At 42.2% G+C, this 27360-nt stretch overlaps 1 protein-coding gene across 2 annotated transcripts; it reads left to right on the top strand.

Annotated features, from left to right (window-relative positions):
- Positions 1-314: 314 nt before the first annotated feature.
- Positions 315-27360, top strand: ACOT9 (acyl-CoA thioesterase 9). 2 transcript variants are annotated; one of them, XM_028523212.2, is made up of 16 exons: positions 315-519; positions 5313-5410; positions 6669-6695; positions 7459-7504; positions 9634-9804; positions 10060-10097; positions 14900-14983; positions 15609-15712; positions 20672-20745; positions 24351-24418; positions 24916-25027; positions 25190-25280; positions 25679-25764; positions 26225-26312; positions 26462-26612; positions 27060-27360. In XM_028523212.2, exons 1-16 carry the CDS (start codon positions 500-502, stop codon positions 27146-27148), a joined length of 1347 nt encoding a protein of 448 aa, XP_028379013.1. In that variant the 5' UTR covers positions 315-499; the 3' UTR covers positions 27149-27360. The 2 variants fall into 2 exon arrangements, with proteins under 2 accessions (XP_028379013.1, XP_028379014.1); XM_028523213.2 differs by lacking the exon at positions 6669-6695 and having other exon boundaries at positions 316-519.

Raw genomic sequence — 27360 nt, 5'->3', positions numbered from 1 at the left:
TACAGTTAAAGGCAAGAATCATGGACTTGGAGCCGAGGCGTGGCAAAGTCACGGGGCCTTCAGCGAAGAGGAATAACCAGGACGAGCTCTAAGGATCTGGCTGCACTTGACTCTCACGTCACGCCCTTGCCACCCTCAGTGGTGCATGTCATCAACAATGGCGGGGTTACGCCGGCCCCCTCGTTAGTACCGCGCTCCCCCCCAGCTGACTGCGTCGGCAGCTCTACGGAACAGACTCCAGTTTCCCGCCAATGAGCGGAGTTGCTGGCGGAGCGTGGCCCTGCCTCCGAACAGCGATGCCCCGCCCCCAAACCGAGCGGGCGGAGGGGCCCACCCCGGGAGGCTCGGCTGTCGGGGTGCGGTCCTGGAAAGCGAACTCTGGTTCCGCTGTCGTGCACGCAGTCGCACGCGCTGTCGCACTCTCCTTTGCTTCTACTTCTCTCGGCCGACGGGCCTGCGGAGCGGGGGTCTCTGGTCGCGTGCGTGGTGGCAGAGCGCGATGAGGCGTGCGGTGCTTCGGTAAGTAGCTGGGGGGCGTCTACGCCTGCGTTCCGCTAGGTTAGCGGGCCAGGCGGAAGGGCCGGGCTGGCAGGTGGCGGGACTAATGCGTGGACATTTGGGCAGCAAGTGAGGCTGGGTGGGAAAGGGCTCCCTCTTACCGCGAGCGCGCTTCACGGGCCTGCAGTCCACGGGGGGAGCACCGCCCTACCCACGTTAGTGTGTGCTGGCACTGAGTGTGATATTAAAAGCGAAGCGGCGCTTTACGGGAGGAAGTTGGGTGTTCCCTGAAATTCCTTTCCGTTTGCTCATTAGGGGTGTGGTTTGGGGGTAGCCCCTTGTTAGAATGCTGGTATTTGGAGTTCCACATGAATTTTCCAGTACTTTGCGCTCCTTTAGGGCTAAGTGCTTGGCCTATTTGGACTCAGACTTAAGTGTGTTGTAACGTGGGCAGAGATTGTAAGGTACCTAAATGGGCTTTCAGAACTGTATGACCAGGACCCCCTGATGCTGATTGGAACTTGAGCTTTAAAGAGCAGCAAAGCAAAGGGGGGGGGGCTTTGATTGGGTCACTTGGACGAGGAGGATACTATTTTGTTTTTGTCATCATTCCATCACTCCAGGGCACGTCTGGCTCTCTTCCAAACCCCTTCCCTGGAGCACTCCATCTATTTAAGTTCTTTTTTCATGGCTTCGTCCCAAGGGTCTCCCCGTTGTTCTAGGTTCTGGAATCGTCCAGCTACAGGTGCGCGGGCCTCTCTGGTGTGACCCATAGTGGTTCTGACACTGATTTCCATCAATTCTCTTGGGGGTCCCGGTTCTCTCTCATTGTTCCTCTGGACCTTGCTATCAGTTGAGAAAGGTTCTCTGTGTGTGTGTCTTGTTTATGGCGCTTAACAAAATTAAAAAAAAACCTTCATTACACTGTTTGGAAACAGTTTGAAAGTTGGGTTAAAAGGACCACAGAAGGCTTTAGCTTGCATTGGACACGATGTGAAAGGCTCTCTATAAGTTCCACGGTCTTGCTCACGTACTTTCTCCCAGGAAACCTTTCTGATCTCTTCTCCCCCAGTTTGGAAGTCCTCTCTGCACTGAATGCCCATTCTTGTGAGTTCTACTGAACCTTAAGCAGGCACTCCTTTAGTGGCAATGAGTACAGAGTATCTGAGATGATTAGGTTATTTGACTGGTGGGCAATCTTCCTAGCTTTCTTTTCTACTCACAAAAGAGCCACCTGAATTTGTTTAGTCTGTAAATAGAGGTGTTCCCTCAGAGTGGAGGGCATGAATGGCATTGCCTGTTATTGTACTGAACAGTCTTCCCAGACACCCTCCCTAAGCTTGGGACCCAGAACAGAGCCAAGACACTTCTGTTCACACCTTCAGGTGACTTCTGTGACTCCCTAAGCAAGCAATGGAGAGGTTGGGCTCCTTGGTCTCCTTTCATTGGAAAGGTTCAGCTATAAAGGGTAGTGATAAGTGATTCTTCCTCTCCCTCCACCTCACTGCTGCATATGTAGAGGGAAGTAGCTGAGATTGTGAATAGCAACTGCGTGTGTGTGTGTGTGTGTGTGTGTATGAGAGGGAGAGGGAGAGGGAGAGGGAGGGATCAGAAGAACTGGGCTCTATCTACTTGACTGGCACTGGGAAAAGTCACCTAATTTGTGCAGGGGTGAGGGGCCTCAGGTTCTTCAGGAGGTTGGTCTGAGTCAGAATATCTTAATATAGGGGCCTATGGGGGTGTCAAAAGGAGGTGGTCTATAAACCTTCTGAAATAGTATATATCATTTTTATATACCAGTTTTTCATCAGATTATCGGTAGACAGGATGCCAAATTGTAGTAGAAAGTTATCATAAGCTGAATGTTCGCGGGATAATAGAAACTTGTACCAATATATGATTAGTGTAGTCAACAATTTTTAATAAGTGTTCAACTTATGCCTTTGTTGTGTCACAGGGATATATTTCCAAATTTATCAGGACAGTACACAGAGAGCAGGGCTGCAGGGCCACAGTTTTCCCAAATTTGGCCCAAGTGTTTCTTTATACTCATCAACTCCTTTTACTATCTCCAGCTGACTCGCCATTCAGAGATGGCCCGTCATGGCGCCTAGCTTGTGCTTTCTAAATTTCTGGTCCTTTTTGACTTTTAGGGGAGACTTTGGAGAAGGATGACTTTCTGGAATAATAATACCTAATTTTTTTGAGGATTTATCAGAGTATCAGGTTTAACATGTGTTAATTTTTTTTATCCTTAGAGCTATCCTGTGGGATAGGTATTACTGTCCCCATTTTACAGATGAGGAAACTGAAGCTCTGTGAGGTTAACTTGCCCAAGGTCACACAGCTAACAAACAGCATGTTCAGGCTCTTCACCTCTGTACTATACTGCCTTTCAGGCAGGATGGGATGGTTTTCATCAGTCTTCAGAAAATGCCACTGCTTAGGGTAACAAAACAAAAATGCTTGTGTATATGTGTATTTACCCAAATATGTGAGATGGTTATATACCTCCTGTTAGTTTGTGATGAGTGTTCAAAATATTTAGCTACTCAGAATCACATCTCATTTCTTATATTGGGAGCATCTATCGCATCTGTTATAACTGCTGATATATTTAGGGCATGGTTTCTTTTCCTCTCTCAGCTAACAGTAGCAATGAAAAATACTAGCTTTTTCCCACTGTGCTTTTTAAAACCTGATACATTCAGTTGCAGAATGCTAGTTTCTCAGAAGGCAGAATGAAGGGTTGTTTTCCTCAGGAAAGGATTTGAACCTATAGAAAATACGTAAAATGAAATAGTGAGAAAAAAAATTCAGATCATGTTCTGAGAAAATGCAAATTAGAAGGTCAAGAGTTAGGAGAAATGGAAAGTTTATTGTGAAAAGATAAATCCAAAATTTTTTAGAGAGGCTTATTAGCTATGTGATTAAAGAATAAACACAGAACCCAAACCCCAAACGCTCCAACAAGTGGTCTGATCTTAGTGGACCAGCAGGGATTGCGTCCCAGCTAGTGTGATGACTGGATGGCTAAGGAGCTAAAGTGACCATGAGCATGTGGTCATATTTATGTGTTCTTTCAGTGAGATCAGTTGATTCGGTGAAAGGACAAGGCTTTGTTCTAGCAGCACAAGTGTCGAGACTATGTGTAGGTCTCACCAAATATTTTTATTGAGAGACTTTTCTTGAACACTGTATATAATTCAGAAGAGAAATCTAAAGTGAAGTTGGGCTCTACAGACAATAAAAAATACAGTGGTACCTCAGTACTCATGAATTCATTCCGAAACTCGTGATGAGTGCCAAAACCAACAAGTACCGAACAATGTTGCATTTTCTCTTGCGGGATGGCATTGTGACTCATACAAGTTCTAGCAAGAATGAGGAGTCCTGAGCAAGTGCCAAGTGCTGAAACATTTTTTTCTTGTCAAAATGCGAAGAGTTCAGGGTTTGAGGAGTTCTGAAGCCCAGGAGTACAGAGGTATGACTGGATACTTTTTGTTCAGGGGAGGGTAGTCATCATTTGTCCTGGCATTAGGTAGTAAGAATTGGCTAGTAACTTGAGCTAGAATGAGTAACAGTATTCGAGTTCGTGATGTCTTCATTGCCTTGCCTTCTTCAGCTGTGCTCTCAACAGATCAGTGTGTCAGTGCCTAATATTATGTGTGTGTTATCCATGATATCATAGTGTGTGATTAGGAGCCAGCACTTAAAGCAATAGTGAATCAAAGCCAGCTTAAGTAACTTATTTTGGGAGAATAGGGTAGGCACATTTGGAGAAATAGCTTTTATTTTATTTGTTGGGGATTAGGAAATTTCTACCTAAGTCCAATAAGTACTCTGTTTGAGTCTGGAAAGGGTTAATTTTGTTTTCAAAGTTGATTAACCTATAATTGGGTTTATCTTATCTACTGAGGAAATATTGTGTGATAATGAACAAAATGAATGTTCATAATGAATTTACTCATTTACCAGATTGATTCTGGGCTTCTGAAGCTAATGAAGTAGAAAGAGTAAAAGTAAATTCATTAAACCTGGTTGATATCTTTTATTTATTTTATGGATAGTTACCTAATTAGTCTTTGCTCTAAAGAAATGTTTGCTCTGAGACTGATGGTTACCAGAGGGGAGGAGCTTTGGGGGATTTGGTGATAAGGGTGAAGGGACTGGGAAGTACAAATCAGCAGTTACAGAATAATCACGGGGAAGTACAGCATAGGAAATACAGTCAGCAATGCAATGCAATACCCATGTATACTGCCAGGTGGGTACTGGAAATATCAAGAGGAACACCGTGCAAAGTATGTGATCATCTAACCAGTATGCTGTACACCTGAAACTAATACAAAATAATACTGAATGTAAATTGTAATTGCAAAAATAAAATAAAATAAATATTTACTCTAGCTAGAGAGATAATTTATGGAGTAGCCTCATATGCAACTATGCATACACTTGAGAAACAAGTGCAGACTGCTACGAGTCAATGTACAGTACAGTAGTGCACAGGGATAGTTTTGAGAAATACATTGTTAGGCGATTATGTTGTGTGAACATCATAGAGTGAACTTATACAAACCCAGATGGTATAGCCTACTATGCTCTTAGGCTATATGGGATGTCACTGTCATCCCAGATGTCACTGGGATGTCACCGCATGGTTCGTTGTTGACCAAGATGTTGTTATTCGGTGCATGACTATGTGCTAAGGATGTAGGACAGCCAAGTGCTTTGGGAGGAGGCGCAGGCCTTTGTGGTTGCCGGGAAAGAAGCCATGAAAATGACGCTAAGTGCTTTTTCTTGTTTTGTAGGCTTTGCACCTTGAGCAAGGGCCTGCTTACTCCTGGCAGAGGACTGACTCAAGGATCCCAGAATCCTGAAAATCAGAGAGTCTTCCACATTCATGAAGGCAAGCATGGGTGTTTACTTTTCAGGCTCATGTGGTGAAAAACCCAGTTTTATTTGGGATGTGTGTATAGATAATTTAGCAGGGGTGTCAAACTCATTTTCACCGGGGGCCACATCAGCCTCGCGGCTGCCTTCAAAGGGCCAAAATAATTTTAGGACTGTATAAATGTAACTACTCCTTAACTGTTAAGAAGTTGAAATTACATCTGGCCCTTTGAAGGCAACTGCAAGGCTGATGTGGTCCCTCGGTGAAAATGAGTTTGACACCTCTGCTTTAGGGCAAATGAGGCATACTAAAGGTAGATGTTTCATGCACTTCTCATTTATAAAATGACCAGGATAGCTGTGGGTAGAGATGTTTTGTGCACTTCTCATTTATAAAATGACCAGGATAGCTGTGGGTAGAATTCTGAATTCACATTCAGAATTTGAGCTTTGGTTCCTGGGAACCTTGGGGGCTGAGCCCTTTTAGTTAATTGATTTCCATTTCCCGTGTGTAGGTTCTGAAGGGGAAGGCACAGAAAAAAGAAATCTAGTGCATAAGTAAGAGATGGATGTTTCAGCTGTACCAGCTGAATGCTCCCAGTGCAGTTTTGTTAGAGGGACCCTGTTTAATCCATGTTTAATTGAAATTCATTTCAGTTACTACTGCTAATCTGACATGCAAGCTATGGATGTTTATCAGTTTAGGAGTATTCATTGTAATTAAAATTGTGGCTTCTTTAAAAAGTCCACATAAATATATATGTATACATATAATTTAAAATCTATTTTCCTTCTTGGCCCTCAACACTGGCAAAAAGCAACACTGCTTTTTACACTGACTGAACTAGTAACAATCATTTCACGTTATCGAGCAGCAATAGTCTATATCCTGTTGGGCCTATTTTCTGTTTATTCTTTTATTCAAGGAACTCAGGAGGAAAAAAATCAGAAATAAGACTAATTTATGAATGGTTATTTTTCTAGTTCTCCATGATTTATTTGTAATTAGAGTTTGCATGAAATTTATGGTATATGACAATTGTTTGATAGAAAAATCAATGTTTTTTATGAAAGTTGAAGTGCATGTTAATCTAACGATATTTGGTTTTGATCAGTTAGTTATCAAAGGACCATTAATTTCTTGTAACTAGAGTGTATATTTTTAAGTGCTGGGAAAAAAATGAACTAAATACATTATTTGAAATCCTATAGACCTACGTTTTAGTTTTGAATTACTACTGCTTATCTAATTTATGTTTTCTTTATCCATATAGCATGTTCACCTATACACGTGAATCATGGTGTGTGTGTGGTAATTAGTATCAACTAAGTGCTTAATTTTTTTTTGTACTAATTCTTCCACTTTTGAGCAGTGGGCATTAACTGAAATTGAATCACATTCTTTGCCTCTCCTTGATTTATGTCTTTGCTTCATTTTTTCTGGCTTAAGCTTTTCTAACAACTACAATGGTATAAATATTCATATATGGGAAGGGGCTCCTACCCTTCATGACGGCATGGATGGAACTGGAGGGAGAGGGGTAGGATTGAATGTGGGAGGTGAGAGTGGGTAGGGAAGGGAAGAGTAATGGAGGGATAATGGGGACAATGGTACTTGAACAGAAATTTAAAAAAAGAAAAAGAGATTATACAAAAAAAAACAAAAGAAATCAATTAGAATGATACTCAGATTTGGATATTATTGTTAGTGCCTGAACTAAGTCATTTGACCTACTGCCTATAAGAAGGTAGGTGGGGATTCTGTTCCTTCTATCTCCATCATAAAGGGTCTCCTGCTGACACTGAGTTATCCTTTTTTGTTTCTGTAAACCCTAGTGATTGGCATGAGGGTATTCTTTTCTGCACTAAGGAGACAATTGTTTCAAGTTTTCAGGAAGCAGAGGCCTGACCTCTTCTCTGAGCCATTTTTGTGGCATTAAATGGAAATTCGTGGATCTTGAAAGCTTTCAAGTACATGAATGGCTTTTCATAGTTCTTGAGTTGCCATAATTCTGTTCTCATATTTCTTTGTTTCAAGGGATGACCTCTTTATTTTTGTTTCAGTTCGAGATAAGTTGCGGGAGATAGTAGGAGCATCCACAAACTGGAGGTATGCACTCCTGTGTATTCATTCCTTCATCCCTAAAGTGGTGTGCGAGGCTGTATCTGGGCTCAGTGGGTGGTCTCATTCTAGGGATGGGGGGGCCTGTGTACGGAGGTGGGTTGAGAGGTATTTTTACTCCAAGGAGAAGATCAACATTCCAACATACTCGTCAGTTTTTGCATTATTGTCATAAGATAATGTGATTTATGTGAACTGTACTTTTTTCAAAGTGCATCCAGCTATATTACCTCACTGGTTCTCAACAAAATTGGTACAGGCTCCTGGCATACATTCCTATCCCCCTTTTTTGACGTGGAAACTCAGAGAGAGAGAATGATTAAGCATCAGGGTTTGGGACTTGAACCCAAGTTTTGTTTTTTTTTCTCCTGATTCATGCAGCCTGACTCTTCATTGCTTCTTGTTAATGCACAGTTAACGAGGTTCCCATACGGTCTTTCTCTTTCAGCATTATTCTGCTGTAAAATAGGATAATGTTCCTTTTAGTGTGCAGAATTTTGAAGCTAAAATGAGATAAAAACAAAAAGTACAAGCGATCAGTCCTGGCTGGATAGCTCAGTTGGTTAGAGCATTGTCCCCATATGCCAAGGTTGTGGGTTCAACCCCTGGTCAGAGCATATAAAAAAATCAACCAATGAATGCATAAATATGTGGAACAACAAATTGATCTATCTTTCTCCCTTGCTTTCTCCCTCCCTCCCCTCCCCATTTCTCCCTCTCTTTCTCTCTCCCTCCTTTCCTCTCTCTAAAATCAATCAATAAAAAAATTTTAAAAGTACAAGTGATCACTAGACATATAGTAATCTATTTTTGGTATAAAAATTTTATAATGACTTTTTAACACTCATAGAAACATTTCAATTTATTGAAACAGGGAAAAAAGAATACCTATGTTCCCACCATTTGGATTGGTTACTTACTAACATTTTCCCAGATTTACTAATATACATATATTGGGCGAACTATTTCTAAGTCAATTATAGGTATCATGACTCTTCAGCATACCTCTCCAATAAAGAATATATTCTCCTATGTAACAAAATCAGTAGTCACATATCTCCAACAAGCACGACAGTCGGTTATATAATGAAATTGACAGCAGTTCCCTAATGGTATACAGTTCCCTAATGGTATATTACTGATTTATATTCATAATTTCTCAACTGCTCTTCAAATGTCTTTTATAGCTTTTAAAAAACACATGAAAATCCAGTAAAGGATTGCATATTGCATTTAGTGGTTATAACTCTTCAATCCCCTGAATCTAGAATAACAGACAGTTCTCCCTAACTCTCTTTTTTAAATCCCTATGAGCTTTACTTTAAAGGGGCCAAGCCATTTGTCTTGTGGAATGGTCCACATTCTGGATTTACCTGGTGCCGTTTAACTTGTTCCTCTATCCGATGTATTTTTTGCAGGTTAAACCTTTAATGAATACTTCCTAATTGAAACTTAAAAAGACATTTTATTTAATGACATTGTCTACATTTTAGTTTCCTGTTCCCTTGTCTCTCCTCTTCCACCTTAGTTGTCTCTTCTTTTTCTTCCTTTTCTGTCTCCTCTTGTCCTTTTCCTGTTTACCTTTTGCTCTGCTTTCTTTTGAATACACTCCATTTTTCCTCCTCTGTCTCTCTTTCCTGAAATTGAAGGCAGAGAGAAAGCAGGAGAGCGAGGGAGGGAGAGGGACAGGTGGAGGGGAGAGAGCACATGCGCTAGTGTGCTTTGGGGCACAGAGGATGAGAACTGGCAAGGTGAGACATGGGAATACATAACTCAGTGGCCGTGTCGCTATTTAACTCACATATGTGTATATACTATTGTGTCCATCTCTGTATTTTTAATTTGATCTCAAATATTCTATTCTTTAAATACACTTTTTGATGAGGGTGAATATATGGTTCATTTGGGTATGTTTTTATCTACTAACCTAAGGAATTTTAACAGAAAATTTAATTGTACCAAGTAGCAGGTATGAAGCGGGGGAAGGAAGAGGAAATGAGGTAGGTCCAGACCTCCTCTTTTCCTCCTCTGATGGTGCCTGTCTGGCCTCTGTGTCACCAAAACTGTGGGGTAGTCCTGCTCCTGTGCTTCATGAAGCTTTCATCCTTTCTTCTCAGAGACCACGTGAAAGCAATGGAAGAAAGAAAATTACTCCAGAGTTTTTTGGCTAAGTCACAGGAAGAACTGCCGCCTCGGAGAATGAAAGACAGTTATGTTGAAGTTCTCTTGCCTTTGGGCAGTCAGCCTGAATTACGAGAGAAATATCTGACTGTTCAAAATGCCATAAGGTAACAGTACTATATTTATTTGTGTTATTTATTTGTTTTCATTTATTTTCCTTTCTCTTGCAGCTTTGAGGTATAATTCACACACTATATCATTCACCTATTTAAGTGTGCAGTTCTGTAGTTTTTAGTATATTCAGAGAGTTGTGCAAATATCACCACAGTTAATTTTAGAACATTTTTATGACCCTAAAGTGCATTATTTTTACAGGGCTATCATCATGATTGTCATTTAATCCAGTTTTCTTTATTTCACAGATTTGGCAGGATTCTTGAGGATCTTGACAGCTTAGGAGGTACTGGTATTATTTTAGTATTTCTAAATAGATACTCAGAGCTGTACATTGAATCCTATGGCTACAAAGGGATTTTTAAATTCTTTAACTTGCACAGATGAGGATAGTCTAAAAGAACAGAAAAAGAAGGGTTACTACCTCTGAATTGTCATAAATTTATCCTGAAAATTTTGATTTCTATTTAACAGTTATAATCTGATTAATCCTCCTTTCCAATCACTTTTTCAAAAGTCTCAAAAGTTGCAAATAAGTACAAAGAATTGTTCTTCCCCAAATCATGTGAGAGTATCTTGCTGACATGCACATCACCCTCAAATATTTTCCTGTGTATTTCCTACAAACAAGGACCTTCTCCTACATAACCACATTTCATGGTCGAAGTCAGGAAATTAACACTGGTACATTACACTGTCTAATCCTCAGACCCCATTCAGCTCGCACCTGTGGGCCTTTATAGCAGAAGGATCCAGCTCTGAATCACATGTTGCATTTAGCTGTTGTGTCAGGAGTAGTTTCTCAGTCTTTCCTTGACTTTCATGACCTTGCCACTTTTGAAGATTATAGGCCACTTCTTTTGTGGACTTTCTTCCAATTTCAGTTTGTTTGATGCTTCCCCAAGATTAGATTCAGGACATGCATCTTTGGGAGGTATGTCACAGAAAGGATGCATCTTACCAAGTGTGCATAATTCTAATTTGTTCCATTACCACGATGTTAACCTTGATTCCTTGTTGAAGGCAGTGTCTGCCAGACCTCTTCACTGTAAAGTTATTCTTTTCCCCTTCGTAACTAATAAGTACCTTGTAGGGAGGCCCTTCGAGACCTTGTAAATATCCCATTCCTCAGACTTTCAACTTACTGCTTTTTTTTAAAGATTTTATTTATTTATTTTTAGAGAGGGAAGGCAGGGAGAAAGAGAGAGAGAGAGAAACATCAATGTGCAGTTGCTGGGGGCCGTGGCCTGCAACCCAGGCATGTGCCCTGACTGGGAATCGAGCCTGTGATGCTTTGGTTCGAAGCCCACGCTCAGTCCACTGAGCTACGCCAGCCAGGGGTCAACTTATTACTTTAAAATCAATATGGACTCATGGGTTCCTATTTTATTGAGTGGGTTATAATACATTACTTCATCTGTTTTGATGCTCAGATTGTCCCAGACTGTCCTAGTCCCTTCAAGCTGGCTTTTGCATGTTTTTTTTTAAAGATTTTATTTACTTGGGTGGGTGGGCTGGATTGGGAGTAAAAGGGAGAAAACTGTACTTGAACAATGATTAAAATAAAATAAAAAAGATTTTATTTATTTATTTTTAGAGAGAGGGGAAGGGAAGGAGAAGGAGAGAGAGGGAAACACTGATGTGCAAGAGAAATATTGATCAGTTGCCTCTCACACACCTCCAACTGGGAACCTGGCGTGCAACCCAGCCATATGCCCTGACTGGGACTCAAACTGGTGACCTTTCAGTTTACAGGACAGCACCAAATCTACTGAGCCACAGCAGTTAGGGCTGTGGTTTTTTAAATTTTTAAAAAAGATTTTTATTTATTTATTTTTAGAGAGAAGGGGAGGGAGGGAGAAAGAGAGGGAGAGAAACATCAGTGTGTGGTTGCCTCTCATGCATCCCCCACTGGGGACCTGGCCCGCAAGCCAGGCATGTGCTCTGACTGGGAATTGAGCTGGCAACCCTTTGGTTCGCAGCCTGTAGTCAATCCACTGAGCTAGACCAGCCAGCGCTTTTTTTTCTTTTTTTTTTTGTATGTGTTCCCATCATTCTTTGAGCACTTCCTGTCTTTCTGACATGGCAAGATGTTCTAGGTTTACTTGTGCTTTCCCTGCCCTTGTCCTGGAATCAGCCAAATCTCTAAGGAGCCCTTGTTCTTTTTAATGGCAAATGACATTTAGAAACCAAGATCTGGGAGCTAGAAGTGGTCATTGCTGCTCGGCTGTGACTGCTCCCTTGCCCCTCCATTGAATGAGCTGGGGATTATATGCACTCACACACAATTTACCTCTGTGTTTATCTATCTGTTTCTCTGTGGAAACCATGAGTTCACTGATAACTCCAATTCAACACCACAGCTTCCTTCTTATTTCTTCCCCTTTTGTATTTGTTAATTCCCTTCTCCAGCTGACTCCATCATCCTCAATACATTTATGTATTTGGCCGCTTCCCCTGAATGTAGCCAATTTCACCTCTCTGGCACCCTGAGCCCCTCATTGAGACTCCCTTCACCTCACTGGGGTTCTACTGCATGCCAGGTCCCCTTCTGCAGGTCACGTGGTCACCTTCCTCATTGTGCTCAGGGTACAACATGCTGAGCTGTTGCTCTCTTTGCCTCTCTGCATGTCCTCCTGACCCCACTTGGGTTTCAGCACCCTACTCTGGGCCACCTTGCTTGCTCCTGCCTAATTACTTATAGAATGAACTGCTGGGAAAGGGTTTAAATAAAGAAAGGCTCTAATTAACTTTAAAAATACAGATAGAACTCCACTGTGAGGCTCACACCTAGCTACTTGTTTTCTTCAGAGTAAATAAACGTTAAAATTTCCTATTAACCTTTTAAAAGTTAAACACATATATTTGACTTTGGTTTACTCAAGTGTCCCTAAATATACAAAGTCGCCTGCCAATACTCTGTTTTTCCTTCATTACATTCTGTTGATGGCCAGTGCCTTTCACCTGTTTACTTGCTTCTGTTCCTTCCATTTCTTCAAGGAACTTGCCTTATCACATATTTAAATCTCTTTTAAAATGAAAACTAGGTGAAATTCCCTTCCCAATAACACTCTCCAGCTGTCTTTCTCCCTCACTTCAGAGCTAAGTGAGGGAGAAAGACTTCCCTTTCTAATTTTCTCTTGAAAGAATTTGAAAAAAGAATCATTTCCTCTCATTGCTCTGTACCCTGACTTCCTGTTATTTCTCAGCCTGCCATGTTCTGGCTTCTGCTCCTCATGCCACTGAACTGCTCTGGCCAAGCACTCCATTGGCTGCCTCATTGCATGATCTTCTGGGCACTTTTGGGGGCTTGCTCAGACCCTTTGCGGCGCTTGATGTGCTCAGACTTCTCCTGGGGCTTTGCTGCCTTTCCTTCTGCCTCTCTGGTTATTGATTCCTAGTCTCCCATGTAGGCTCCTGTTTCTCTTTTGATTCCTTAAATGCCGCTTATTTCCGGGGTTTTGTCTTCTGCCCCCCTCCCTTTTTTTTGGTTACCTGCGCATTCTCTAGAAATAATCTCATTTACTTCCCGTGCTTTAGTTGCTATCAGTATGGGGCATACTTAGGAAGGTACTTTACCTGGCCTGCTTTTCTGAGTTGCAGACCAATTTGTCCTCCTCTGTGCTGGACGTCTGATGGGCTATAGGGTTCTTAAATTCAACCTGTTGAAACAGCCCCTTCTCCTCTTCCTGTATTCTCTTTTTCAGTGAATGGTACATCATCTTCATTCATGCCAGCTGGAAACCTGGGTTTAGTCAAGCCTCGTCAAGTCTCCCTTCTCCTTAGCTCTTGGATCTTTCCTGTTCTCTTCATTTCCACTGCTATTGCTATGGGTCAGATGCATCTAGTTTCTTTTCTGGGTACCATAAATGCTTTTATAAAAGATGCATTTATTTATTTATTTATTTTTAGACAGAGGGGAAGGGAGGGAGAAAGAGAGGGAGAGAAACATCAGTGTGTGGTTGCCTCTCACACTCCCTCTGCTGGGGGCCTGGCCCACAACCCAGGCATGTGCCCTGACTTGGAATCGAACCGGTGACCCTTTGGTTCACAGGCTGGCACTCAATCCACTAAGCCAAACCAGCCAAGGCCATAAATGCTTTTAAATGGAGTTTCTTTCCATTAGCCTCTCATTCCCCCAGTACATCTTTTAGCAGGTGCATGGATGGAAGGATTTATTGTCACTTATCAAATACTTATTGTTCACAGACCTAGTCCTGAGGGTTGATGATACACATTTGAATGAATCATGGAGGAAGCAGGGAGGCCACTAAATACAGAAGCATAATACAACTTTCAATGAATTGATGATTGTGAGGTACATAGAACCATGTTTGGCACATACAAATACTTGTTAAAATATGAAAGATACGCAGATAAGCACAGGGTGGTGTAGGAGCTGAGGGTGTTATGGGGAAGGCTGAATAACTCTGAGTGAAATAATTGCTTCATGATTAGGGAGGAGTCAGGAGGAAAATAGGTAGCTGAGTTTTTGTAATTGTTTTTCTTTTCTGAAAATGTCTGATGCCGCCAGAGTCATGCGCTGTGGTCTTTTCCCGATTCTGGCACTGTGTCTCTGTGGAGTGGTGACAGGCCACCTGGTGGGCCTGGGCTTTGGGCTTCAGTTTCCTCACCAAATCTAAAACTGATCGGGCAGTTAGATTAGAGGATCCCTAAAACTTTTCAGTGTATAAAGTCTTGGGTCCTAGGGTAAGAACCACCAGTGGAACATGGGGGATTGGGTCTTCAAAACAAGGTAAGACTTTTTAAAAAAGATTTTATTTATTTACTTTTAGAAAGAGAGGAAGGGAGGGAGAAGGAAAGGGAGAAAAACATCACTGTGCGAGAGATACATCCATCAGTTGCCTCTCACATGCCCCTAACTGGGAACCTGGCCCGCAACCCAGGCGTGTCCTGACTGGGAATCAAACTGACCATCCTTTGGTTCACAGGCCAGTGCTCAATCTCCTGAGCCACACCAGCCAGGGCAAGCAAGATAAGACTTTTTATAGATTTCAGGGAGTGAATTGTAAATGTTGAGAAATAATTTTGCTTTGCCTTTATTTGTTCTCTTCTCTTTTCCTACAGTTCTTATTTGCTACATGCATACCAAAATGCATTCGACTAAGATGTCTCCTTTATCAATAGTTACAGCTCTGGTGGACAAGATTGGTAACCAATAATTATTTTCTATGCATACTTAGAATTCTTAATAATTATAAGATGTTATTATTTAAAAAAATCATTTTTTATTTTTCAGTTACAGTTGACATACAATATTTTATTAGTTTCAGGTGTACACCCCAGTGATCAGACATTATATAACTTACTAAGTGTTCTCCCTGATATTTCCAGTACCCACCTGGCACCATACATAGTTATTAGAATGTTACTGACTCTATTCCCTCTGCTGTACTTTACATTCCCATGACTATTCTGTAACTGCCAGTTTAATTACAAGATATTATTGAAATTAGAGAAAATATTTTCTTTTTATGGGGGAATTTTTATGTACATATGCATGTGGAAATGTCTAGAATGCTATATACCAAAATGTTATCATTATCTTCGGGTGGAAAGAATTTAGCATGGTTCCAGTTTTATTTTTTATATTCTTTGCATTGTCTATATATTTTTCAGAAAGACACACAGATTTCTTTGGTATATTCGAAAAGCCATTATGTGCGGGAGCCAAAAAAAGAAATGTAGTGAAATTTACCAGCATTTTAAATTGTCCATTTACAGCACAGAAAATTCTGGGTGCAGTTTGAACGCAGATTGATTTTCTCTTTTGCAGATATGCATAAGAAGTGCCTAAGCCCAGAACAGGACATCAAGTTCTGTGGCCACGTTAGCTGGGTTGGGAAGACATCTATGGAAGTGAAGATGCAAATGTTCCAGGTACGTAAGCGCCCACAGATTGCCTGCTTGTTCCAATGCTGGTCAATTCCACGACATTTCTTAGTGGAAGAAAAACTTACTTATTGATGTGTCCTTAGACACACAGCTTACCAGCTCCAGAGAAACAATTGGAAGTTCGGGTCACAAAATTGGTGGGTTATGAACATCCTCCTCCTAGACAAAGATTGACATGTTATTTGGTGCGTATTGCTTTCACATCATCTCAGCTCCACGTTAGAGTACTTGTTTCTGTGTTTGTCTGGAGAATTTCACAAAAGTCTGAGTTGTGTTAGGCATGAATGGGATTGCTCACTGTGCGAGTTTCCTAGGGCTGCTGTAACAAAGCACCATGAACTGGTGGCATAAAATACCAGAAATTAATTGTCTCACAGTTTTGAGGCTAGATGTCCAAGATCAAGGTCTCAGAAGGACCATGCTTCCTCTAAAACCTATAAGGGAGAATCATTCCCTGCTTTTCCCCCTGCTTTTGATAGTTTGCTGCCAATCCTTGGCATTTCTTAGCTTGTAGCTATAACACTGCAATTTCTGCCTCCATTGTTACATGGCTTATCTCCTTGTGTGTCTGTGTCTTTGTGTCTCTTGTTTTGTTTTATTTTTATTTTTTAAAGACTTTATTTATTCATTTTTAGAGAAGGGGGAAGAGAGGGAGAGAAACATCAATGAGTTGCATTTCACATACCCGCAACTAGGGACCTGGCCTGCAACCAAGGCGTGTGTCCTGATTGAGAATCGAACTGGCAACCTTTCAGTTCACAGGCCAGTGCTCAACCCACTGAACCACACCAGCCAGGTCTCTCTTCTCTCTTTATAATAACATCATTAATATCGGATTAGAGCCCACCTTACTCCAGTATGACCTCATTCTTACCGATTGTATCTGCCACAACTCTACTTCCAAATAAAGTCGTGTTTGTAGATCCCAAAGGGTTAGGACTAAGACATACCTTTTTGGGGGACACAGTTCAACCCAGAATCGTCACTTAGACTGGACAGCAGTTAGAAACAGTCTCTCTAGCGAGCAAAACACAGGATAGCTTTTATAAAGAAATAAGCAATTTGACAAGAAAAACTACCTCAAAGAGGATGATAGCACAGAAATCGAATAATTCAGCGTATGTCCAAGATTTCATTGTGAAAACTTAAGAATGACTAACTTGTGCCAGGGTATTCAGTAGACCTGTTTTTCAGATATATTTTTTCTGTTATGGAATTATGAAGCACTTCACCTTTTGGAAATGTCTGAAGCTTGCTCTTCAGTAATTAAATTATTGGTGAAAATGGTTGAAGTGTTTTTTATATGATGCTGTGTCTAAGCATTTGGGTCCTGTAACTCCCATGTAGTTGTAAATGACAGTTATACTGTTTTTTTTATTTTTTTTAAGATTTTTATTTATTTACTTTTAGAGATGGAAGGGAGGAAGAAAAAGAGAGAGAAACATCAATGTGCGGTTGCTGGGGGTCATGGCCTGCAACCCAGGCATGTGCCCTGACTGGGAATTGAACCTGCGATGCTTTGCTTCGCAGCCTGTGCTCAATCCACTGAGCTATGCCAGCCAGGGCAGTAATACTGTTTTTAAAACAAACACACCATAAGTTGTTGGGGATGCTGCTGTGAGTTGTCCACATACTTTTTTCATCTTCATGGCTGATTCCTAGCCTGCTCAGTGCCATGTGCAGCGGATTGCAGGCGCAGGGCCAGCTCTCTAGGGAATCTTGAGATTTTGAATCTTGGACAAGTGCGTTGACAAAGAAATACAGGAATTATTGGGAGGAGAGAGCCAGTGAAAATCAGTATGTCAGGCAAGTACAAACTTTTGTTTTAAATTTGCATGTCTCCCTTGCTCTTTTGTCCAATAATTCATTACCTGAGTGATCCTTTCTATTCCAGAAAGGGAGCTTGGTGATAGGTGCCCTGCCTCTGGTTTGAGTGCACGTAGGTTCAAATCCCAGTTCTGCTCTTATTAGCTGTGTGACTGTGGGTAAATCACGTACCTTCTCTGGGCCTCTGTTTTCTTCAGGGCACTGTGGAAATAGTGGTAGCACCGCCTTGTATGGTGTGGTACAGGTGAAATGGAAAACAGCCTACCCCTCTGAAGAATTTGATACATTGCCTGTCACACAGTATTAACATTAATGTTAATTTATTATCATCACTGTGGAGATGGTCCCAGATCTCTTTTCCTGGCTGGACCTTCAGACCTCCCTCTCTGAGTACCCGTCCTATCTCCACTGACATGGGCTCTGACTCCCTCCAGGCCAATGTGTTTCAAATTGAGTGTGTCAGCTTCCTTTCTAATCCTGATCTTTCTCCAGTTTTTCCCCTTTGCCAGCCTCCTGGTTTCCCAGTTCTAAACCTTTGTGGTAGCTTAAGTTTTTCCCTTTCCTGTGCAGCCTTTTGCCAAGTCCTGCAGATTCATCCCCCTCAGCAGCTCACCAGGGTCCTTTCTTCCTTTTCCCCTTGGCTCTTGTGTTCTAGTCAAGCCCTCACTGCCTCTTGTGTAAATACCCGAGCTGTCTTTTAATTAGTCTGCCTGCCTCTAGCCTGTTCTTGCTCTCTGTTAATTTTATACATTTTTTATCAGATCTCCCAAAGCTGATCTTACATCACACCATTCCTCTAAAACTGCCCTGGCTGGTATGGTGCAGTGAATTGAGTGGCAGCCTGTGAAACAGGGAGTTGCTGGTTCGATTCCCTGTTGGGGCACATGCCTGGGTTGTGGGCCAGGTCCCCAGTTGGGGGTGCATGAGAGGCAATGACACATTGATGTTTCTCTCCCTTTCTTTCTCCCTCCCTTCTCCTCTCTCCAAAAAAGTAAATAAATAAAATATTAAAAAAAAAACAACCTTCATTGACCATTATCTGTGCACTGAAGTCTCAACTCCTTTGACTAGTTAGGATTGAGGGTGCTCTGTAAACTAGCTCCAACCTACCTTTCTGTCTAGATTCCTTCCAACATCATTCAGGTACTTTCTTAAGCCCACTCTGGACACTTGGAACATCCTGAGAGTAGGGACTTGTTCATCTTTGCATTCCCAGTGCTTGGCGCTAGTAGGTGTTCATTATAATTTAAACAGCAAGCAAGTGGCCGAGCATCATCACCTAGGCTTTTTCCTTTGCCTAAAATCCCTGTGTTCTGGCTCTGCGCAGCCACATTCCACTTGTGCTTCCAGGTCACTCCATACTTGAACCCTTCCCCGGGCCTCCCAGCTCCCAGTACCTGTTCCCGCCCATGATGCCTTCCTCAGTACCCTGCTCCTCAGAGCTGCGGAGCAGCGTGTTTTCTCTTCCTCTAGACCATGTGCTCCTCAACCTCAGGACATGGGTATGAGTCACCTAGCCCACCTCCCAACATCGACGCATTTAACAGTCGCTTAGCAGTCATTTATTACATGCCTGTCCTGTGCTAGGTGTACGGGCATGCGCAAAACATAGTTCCATTCTATTGGAATTTACATTCTGGCAGTTCTCAATAATGACCTGCCTCAGTTTGCTCGTCGGCAGTCATTGGTCAGGTATCTGCTATCTGCCAGTCTTTATGCTAAGCGCTTGGGGCACAAGTGTGAGTGAAAATGGTCTTGTCCTCAAGGAACTCATGGTACAGCAGGGCGGCAGCCACGTAAAGAAATGGTCATGATTTAGTATGTGAAGTATTATGCAGTGTTTCCCAACAGGGACACAATTGGCATTGTATGTGGGAAAATTCTTTGTTCTTCAGGACTGTCCCCTGCATTGTGAAGTATTCAGCTCCTTGCTTACCCCTGTTCCACTAGTAATGTCTCCCAAGCCATGTGGCAACATAGACCAGCTCTACATGTTTCCAAATGCCCCCGTACAGGGATGGGCGGGTGAGAACCAGTATCAGGAGAGGACTTTTTTTCCGTTTAGCTGGCAGACAAAGGAGGGAATGATGAACTGTGCCTGGGGCTCAGGGATGGGTATTGCTCTCTGGGCCAGGAGGAGTTTGTGCGGAAAGCAGCCGCTTTGGGAGGTATCAGGCCAGGCAGGGGAGGTGTTTGATAGCATGGTCCAAGGTGTTTGACAGCACGGTCCATTCTAGGACCTCCAAGTTGTCAGCCTCGCTGCGGGGGAAAGGTGCAGCTGTGAGGGAGTGTTTGTGAACAGCTGGAGAGGAATCTGAGCTCTGTGGTGGAGGGCTTTTTGTACAGGGCCAACAGGCTTAGAGCAGATGCCAGAAGAAAGTTGAAGGGAAAGGTACTAGGGCCTGACCAGGCATTAGTGATTGCATACTGGTGATGAGGAAGGAACTGAGCATTAGGTTATGATAGGATTTTATGATGTGATTGTCCTGGAAACACACACTTCTAAGGGATAAAGAAACACCTTAAAACCTCAAAGGCTTGTGCATTATGAATATTTAGCTTAATCCACAGGATTATCACTGATCTTTCTCCCTCTTGGGAGCCTAGGACCTAGGCTCGGCTAAGGAATCCTAAACATGTGCTGGTAGTTGGCACACTAAGGTTCCCTGGAAATACTAGAATCTGTGAGTGTGGCAGGAGGTCCACCTGGCTCTGTGTGCCCTTCATAGGATAGGTAGGCCTGAAGGAAGCCAGGGTTCTGCGTGAGGCAGGACAGTGAAATGATGCAGAAGGTCCCTCTGGAACTCCTGCCCCTGGGTCACAGTCATGCGTAGTTCTAGAGCCTGTGGTTTGCGTCTGTCCCAGCATTTTACGCAGTGCACTGTTGGGGATTTTGGGGTGTCTTTCTCCTGCTGGGCCACAGGCTCCTGGTCATGCTGCCATCCCCACCCGGAGCCTAGTTCTGTGCCTGGCAACTCAGCAGCTGGTGGTTCATGAATGCGCTTCTCTTTTTCTAACTGCAGCCTTTCTCAAAGCATGTGTGATGACTGTTCTAACTGTAGGTCTCCCCAGGAAATGCATTTCTTACATCTGCATTTTCTTTCCTTTGTTCTTTAGTTACATGGCAATGAATTTTGTCCTGTTTTGGAAGCAACATTTGTAATGGTGGCTCGTGATTCTGAAAATAAACGGTAATTGTTCTTTTTTTCCCTAATAAATCATTTTGAAAAATTTCCAAGATACATAATACTGCAGAGAAGAGTATGAGGTGGATGTCTATGTATTTACCACCTAGACTTAAGAGTTTTAACATTTTTGCCATATTTCTGTTTTTTAAAGTATATTATTTTCTTTATAATATTTTAAAGTAAATCCCTTGCCCTGGCTGGTATAGCTCAGTGGATTGAGTATGGGCCTGTGAACCAAAGGGTCACCAGTCCAATTCCCAGTCAGGGCACATGCCTGGGTTGCAGGCCAGGACCCCAGTAGGGGGTGCATGAAAGACAACCACACACTGAAATTTTCTCCCTCTCTTTCTCCTTCCCTTCTCCTCTTTCTAAAAAATAAATAAGTAAAACCTTTAAAAGAAGTAAAGCAAATCCCAGATATAATGACATTTCACTTCTACATACTTTAGTGTAGACATCTCTGTAAAAATGAGGATATTTTCTGAAATAACTATATTACCAGTAGGATACTTAACTAAAATACTAATAAATTCTTAGTATATTCCAATAGTTCATATACAGCTTTCCCCAAATATCTTTTATGATTTGTTCAAGTTAGGGACCGAAAAAGGTCTCTATATTACATTTGATTTTTATGTCTTGTAAGCCTGTTTTGTTGGTTAATGGCTTTATTGAGATATAATTCACCCATTGAAAATATTCAGTTTTATGGCTTTTAGTGTATCACAGATCACAGAGTTGTGTGGTTTGTAAAGTCTCTTTAATACCAGAGCAGCTGTGTGTCCCTACTGCCCCCTCATTGTTTTTATCAACTTGTTGAAAGGCCGGATTGGTTCTTCTATACAGTGTCCAAATTTCTGGATTTGTCTGATTGCTTCCTCATGGTCTTGGTTTTTTTTCTTCTTTTTTTTTTTTTTTTGGCAAGAATACTTCATAGGTGATCTCCTCGGTGTATCTCATATCTCATATTGCATCGTATCAGGAGGTATAGGTTGTCTTACTCATGGTGAGGCTAAGGTTGATGTGTGTGTTCAAGTACTGACAGACTGATCTTTCCACTGTAAAGTTCAGTTTATCTGCTTATGATCAGGAATGATCTACAGGGCAGAGGACAGTGCAGGGTCCAGAGTATACCTCCTCCTCCTGCGCACAGCTCCCTATCACTCTTCCTCCAGGGCTCTGAATGTCCTTTATTGATCATTGCTTTAATTATGCAGGAGTGTAAAGTGATTTTCAAGTCCTGTCATTCCTTCAACATTTATTACCTGGAGTTTGGTTTCCCTTATGAACTAGGACAATTTGGTTTGTAAAGGGAAGTCAAGACTAATGTTTCATTGCTGCCCTTTATTTACACATTTACAAAATAATGAGATGGTTAATTAGCTAGTGATGACTTGGTTTTTCTACTTTTTTTGCCTTTTAAAAAAGTATCATTGTAGCCCTGGCTGGCATGGCTCAGTGGATTCAGCACGGGCCTGGGAACCAAAGGGTCGCAGGTTCGATTCCCAGTCAGGGCACATGCCTGGGTTGTGAGCCAGGTCCCTGGTAGGGGGCGCGTAAAAGGCAACCACACGTTGATGATTCTCTCCCTCTCTTTCTCTCTCTCTCCCCTCCCGTCTAAAAATAAAGAAAGAAAATTTTTTTTAAAAAGCGTGATTGTGAATTCATAGATTTTAATATATAAACACATTTCTCTGAATTGCAGCCGTTGCTCTTGCTGTTCGTACTTTACCATATGGTCTTTGGTCAGTGAGAGCTCCTTTAAGCTGGCTCATGTAACAAGCTCTTTTGACATTTCTCCATTAGTCTTTGATAGCTGCCTGCTCTCTGGTGCAAGGTCATATCTTGGGTTTATCTTACCCATTTCCTGTCCCAGGCCTAGAATCAGCAATTTCTCCCAGGAGTCCTGGGGTTCCTTTAAGTGGGAACTGGTATTTAGAGTGTAACTCTGGGCTCTCGAACCATGTGTTGTTGCTAGTTTTTCATTGTGTCTAGGCCTTTTCAGTGGATAGAGCTTGGATATGTGTTATAAAGCAAACAACCTCATGAATTTATACTGTCATTTTCAAGTCAGGTTTAATTGTACAGGCTTTAACTAATATTTGGCTTCATACTTCATTTTTTTTCTCTTAAATTGAATTCTTGGTTCCAAACAACAGTTACATGTAAGGCCTTCAAACAGGAAAAAACTGACCTGACTGTGTGTGTGGGAGTGGGGTGGGGGAGTGTTAGAGGATTGCTGTTTGTACAGGATAGAGTCTAGAGGCCAGTGAGAAGTCAGCTTTGTGTTAAAAACCTGGAGTTAGGAGTCTGCAATGAGAAGTCATTTCTGCTGCGTGGAAAGCTGACATGGAAAATTCTGTCAAGGTTGAAAGAAATAACTTGGTGACTGACGTGAGTGAAGAATACACCCATCTAGTCTAAGTCCTTCCATCAGCCCCAGCCGACCTGCTTGCTGCTCCTGGTGCCTGGCTGGGGGCTCCTTTGCCAGCATTAGGGGGCGTTAAAGCTCCTGCCCCAGCTGATGTATTTCAGTTTTCCAAGCTGCCATTTCAGTTCTTGTGTTTTCCATTGTTGTTGCATCAAACTTTTGGATTCTACCACAGTGAAACCCTCTCTTCCTTTTTGCTCAGTTTTTTATTCTAAAACGTTTGACACCTACAGAAAAATGGAATAATGCAATTAACACCCATATGCCCTTCACTTAAATTCACCAGTTAACATTTTACCACCCTTCCTGCACTGTGTATAAATACACATGTATACACATTTCCACCCTGAATCATTGGAGACTATTTCACCCAGAGATAGTTCAGCATGTATCCCCTAGAGAGTAAGGTAATTCTCCTACATAACCTCAATGCTTTTATGAGACCCAAGAAATTTAACAGCGATATCATTGTGTTATCTAATATAGGATCCATTTTCAAATTTTGCTAGATGTCCCTAAAATATCCTTTATAGCTTCTTCCCCTAAGGCAGGATCTGATCAAGGATTGTGTGTTGCAGTTGGTTACCCTGTTTCTTTAAAATAGTCTCCCTGCCATTTTCTATCTTTTAAGACATTGACAATTTTTGAAGAGTCTGGTCCAGTTGTGTTGCAGAATGTTCTACAACCTATTTTGACTGTTTCCACATGATTAGAGTCAGGTGAAACATTTTGGCAGCAGCCCTGTCCTGTTTATAATGTGACCTTTCTACTGTAAAGATAAGTCTGTAACCAGAAGCCTCCCCTAATGGTTCCAGAGTTTTTGTGTGAAGCAGCCAGTAAGCATTATTCAAATTGACCAGCAAAGAATTTAAAAGTAGTGGGTAATTGTTCATCTTTCATTCTTATTGGATATAACATTTTATTTATTTATTTTTAAAGATTTTATTTATTTTTAGAGAGAGGGGAAGGGAGGGAGAAAGAGAGGGAGAGAAACATCAGTGTGTGGTTGCCTCACATGTGCCCCCTACTGGGGACCTGGCCTGCAACCCAGGCATGTGCCCTGACTGGGAATCAAACTGGTGGCCCTTTGGTTCACAGGCTGACATTCAGTCCACTGAGCCACACCTGCCAGGGTTGGATATAACATTTTAAACTGTACTCTTTGTCTTCTCTTCAGGTCGGCATTTGTAAATCCACTCATCCCTGAAGGCCCCGAGGAAGAAGAGCTCTTTAGACAAGGAGAATGTATATTAATTTATTTATAATATAAACTTTTAAAAGCACATTAACTTTACTGCAGAGAAGATTATTTAAGAGTATCTATGGGCTCCTCATACCATTCAAGTGTCTTACTCATTCCGATGAATTTCTTGAAATTAAAAATAACTTATTTTTTTGTTCCATGAAGTCCATACTTGGAACAGTTTTATCGATCAGCCAGTATTTATTAGTTGAAGTAATTTTTTGTCATTTTTAATGAAATGGGACATGTATCTTGATGAAATCACTGCTGGTTGGGGCTCTAGGTCAAGGTGATGACAAGCGCTTTTACACTGAGGTGATAGTTTCCATGTGAAGGCAATGAATCACTGAAAGTTTTGGGGAGGTATATGTACAGTTTCCAGTGGGATGTTTGCAGCCTGGAAATACTGTCTTTGTAGGATCCCAGGCAGCCCAGGTCGGGAACCCCAGTGTGCAGTGGGACCCGCCTGACCATCGCTTCTTATTGCCCCATGTTTCAGTCAATAAGGGGAGAAGGGTGGCCTTTAGCTCCGCATCATTACTGAAAATGGCTCCCAGTGCTGAAGAGAGGATGACCATACACGAGATGTTTCTTAACACGCTGGATCCAAAGTAAGTTAGGCTGGTGAGATTCCACATTGGGAAAGTGTGGAAACCTTGGCCTTCTCCAAAACCAGGCTTGCCTGAACATTTTCAGAATTGCTTGCAAATAGTTTACTTTTCAGCAGCAAAACTATGGCCTTAACAAGGTTTACTGAATGTCTGTTTGTACAGGACTATAAGTTTTCGAAGTCGAGTCTTGCCCCGTAATGCAGTGTGGATGGAGAATTCAAAACTGAAGAGCTTGGAAATTTGCCACCCTCAGGTATTGTGGTTTAGTGGAGATTCTTCTAAATAGGATAACTTGCATCTCGGTAGTCATCTGCAATTTAATAGCTTTAAACTGGCCTCTCTTCTTTGCATTGTTAATTTCTTTGTTCTATGTAGATGGGTGACTGTGAGCATGTGTTTCTTTTTTTAAAAAAAAAAGATTTTATTTATTTATTTTTAGGAAGCGGGGAAGGGAAGGAGAAAGAGAGGGAGTGAAACAGTGTGTGGTTGCCTCTAGCACACCCCATACTGAGGATATGGCCCGCAACCCAGCCATGTGCCCTGACTGGGATTTGAACCCGTGATCCTTTGGTTCGCAGCCTGTGCTCAATCCACTGAGGTACACCAGCCAGGGCTCTTGTATTTCTTAACATTCATTTTTATGCCCTATAGGAGAGGAACATTTTCAATCGGATCTTTGGTGGTTTCCTCATGAGGAAAGCATATGAACTTGGATGGGCTACTGCTTGTAACTTTGGGTGAGTCAGATTTAAGGTAGTCTTAACTTCTGAGAAGTAATTTTTAATGCTGTTGAAATGCAACTTTTTTTTTTAACACACCTGTGAAAGAAAAAGTGTGTGTGCGCTCCAGAAGGAGCCTGCTGAAATGAGACATTCTGGACCAGTCTGGATGTGTTGGGGAATTTTTTTTTTTAAATATGACACTAGTACCAGCTAAGTTTAATCCTTATTGTAGAAGAATGTTACTCTTACTAAGTAAGCTAGTACATTACAGGTGTACCTCGTTTTATTGTACTTCACAGATGTTGTGGTTTTTATAAACCAAAGGCAAGACCCTCCACCAGCAAAAGGTTATGACTCACGTTATTTCAATGCTTACTTTATCCTTCGATTGAAGTTGAGCTTCAGCCAGTTGTTAGGGAAAAAACAGAGATCCTCAGAATTTTGCATTGACCCCAAATTCTGCCTCTCCCCACAGTGGTTCCCGACCATTTGTAGTAGCAGTGGATGATATCATGTTTCAGAAACCTGTTGAGGTCGGATCCTTGCTGTTCCTTTCTTCCCAGGTAGGTGTGCGACAAGATAAAATACAATTTTTTATCATTTGAGCCCAGAAGAGAAACTTTTGTATTATAATGCTCCTGCTCTAACCACTGCCCCGTTCCCTCTTCCCAATGTGACTGACTGACTGGCCGTCACACCCATAATCTCTTAGGTTTGCTATACTCAAGGCAATTACATTCAAGTCAGAGTCCACAGTGAAGTGGCCACCCTGCAAAATAAAGAGCATACAACCACCAATGTCTTTCATTTCACGTTCATGTCGGAGAAAGAAGTGCCCCTGGTTTTCCCCAGAACATACGGAGGTAAGCAGCGTGATTGCTTGTCCCTAACAAAGGGAAGGACTTTTAAAGAAATTTCCCCCTTTTAAGATTGTTGCAGGAAGCACGCTGATGCATGTTAGCTCAAAAGCATCTCCTTAGGGGATTGTCTTTTGAGGCTCTGCAGCCCTGAAGGCCAGGATGCCTCGTGGCCCGCGAGCAGCTGTGGCGGCTCTGCTGGCCCAGCTGTTGTCTGAAGGGCTGGCGCCAGCTGCAAGCAGCCAGTGGTGCTCAGACTGGTCCAGAGGGAGAGGGGCAGGAGTCAAGACCCGCTCCCTCGGGAACCTTGCACAGCCCTGGCCCAGCAGTGCTCGCTGGGCACCAGTGTTGTGTTCTCATCGCCATCCCAATGTTCCCGAGTAGGCCTGTGTCTGTAGCATGCTTTTCTGAGGCAGTGTAAGTTCCTCCTCGGTTCTCTCTCTTGTGTTTCAGAGTCCATGTTGTATTTAGATGGGCAGCGGCATTTTAACTCCATGAGTGCACCGGTGGCCTTGAGAAATGACTACCTTGTGGAGCCGTAGGGAAACCCACGCTTGGTGAAGACCAGCCTTTCTCAGTGACATAGAGCCTAATGAAGGCCTCATCATGTGTATTGGTTTTAGTGTTTATGCTCATTCTCCACAGAGAGAAAGAATGTGTTCCACTTTTTAGGGTGATTACAAAAGCAGAGTGAGAGAGTGGCGGGGTGGGGCAGAGAGAGAGAATTATTAAATAATAAACACTTTCAAAACAA

This window comes from Phyllostomus discolor, chromosome X (assembly GCF_004126475.2).
Source record: "Phyllostomus discolor isolate MPI-MPIP mPhyDis1 chromosome X, mPhyDis1.pri.v3, whole genome shotgun sequence".
In the NCBI taxonomy this organism is placed as follows: Eukaryota; Metazoa; Chordata; class Mammalia; order Chiroptera; family Phyllostomidae; genus Phyllostomus; species Phyllostomus discolor.
Note: the sequence above shows the minus strand (reverse complement) of the source record. Positions and strands in the feature narration are given on the sequence as shown.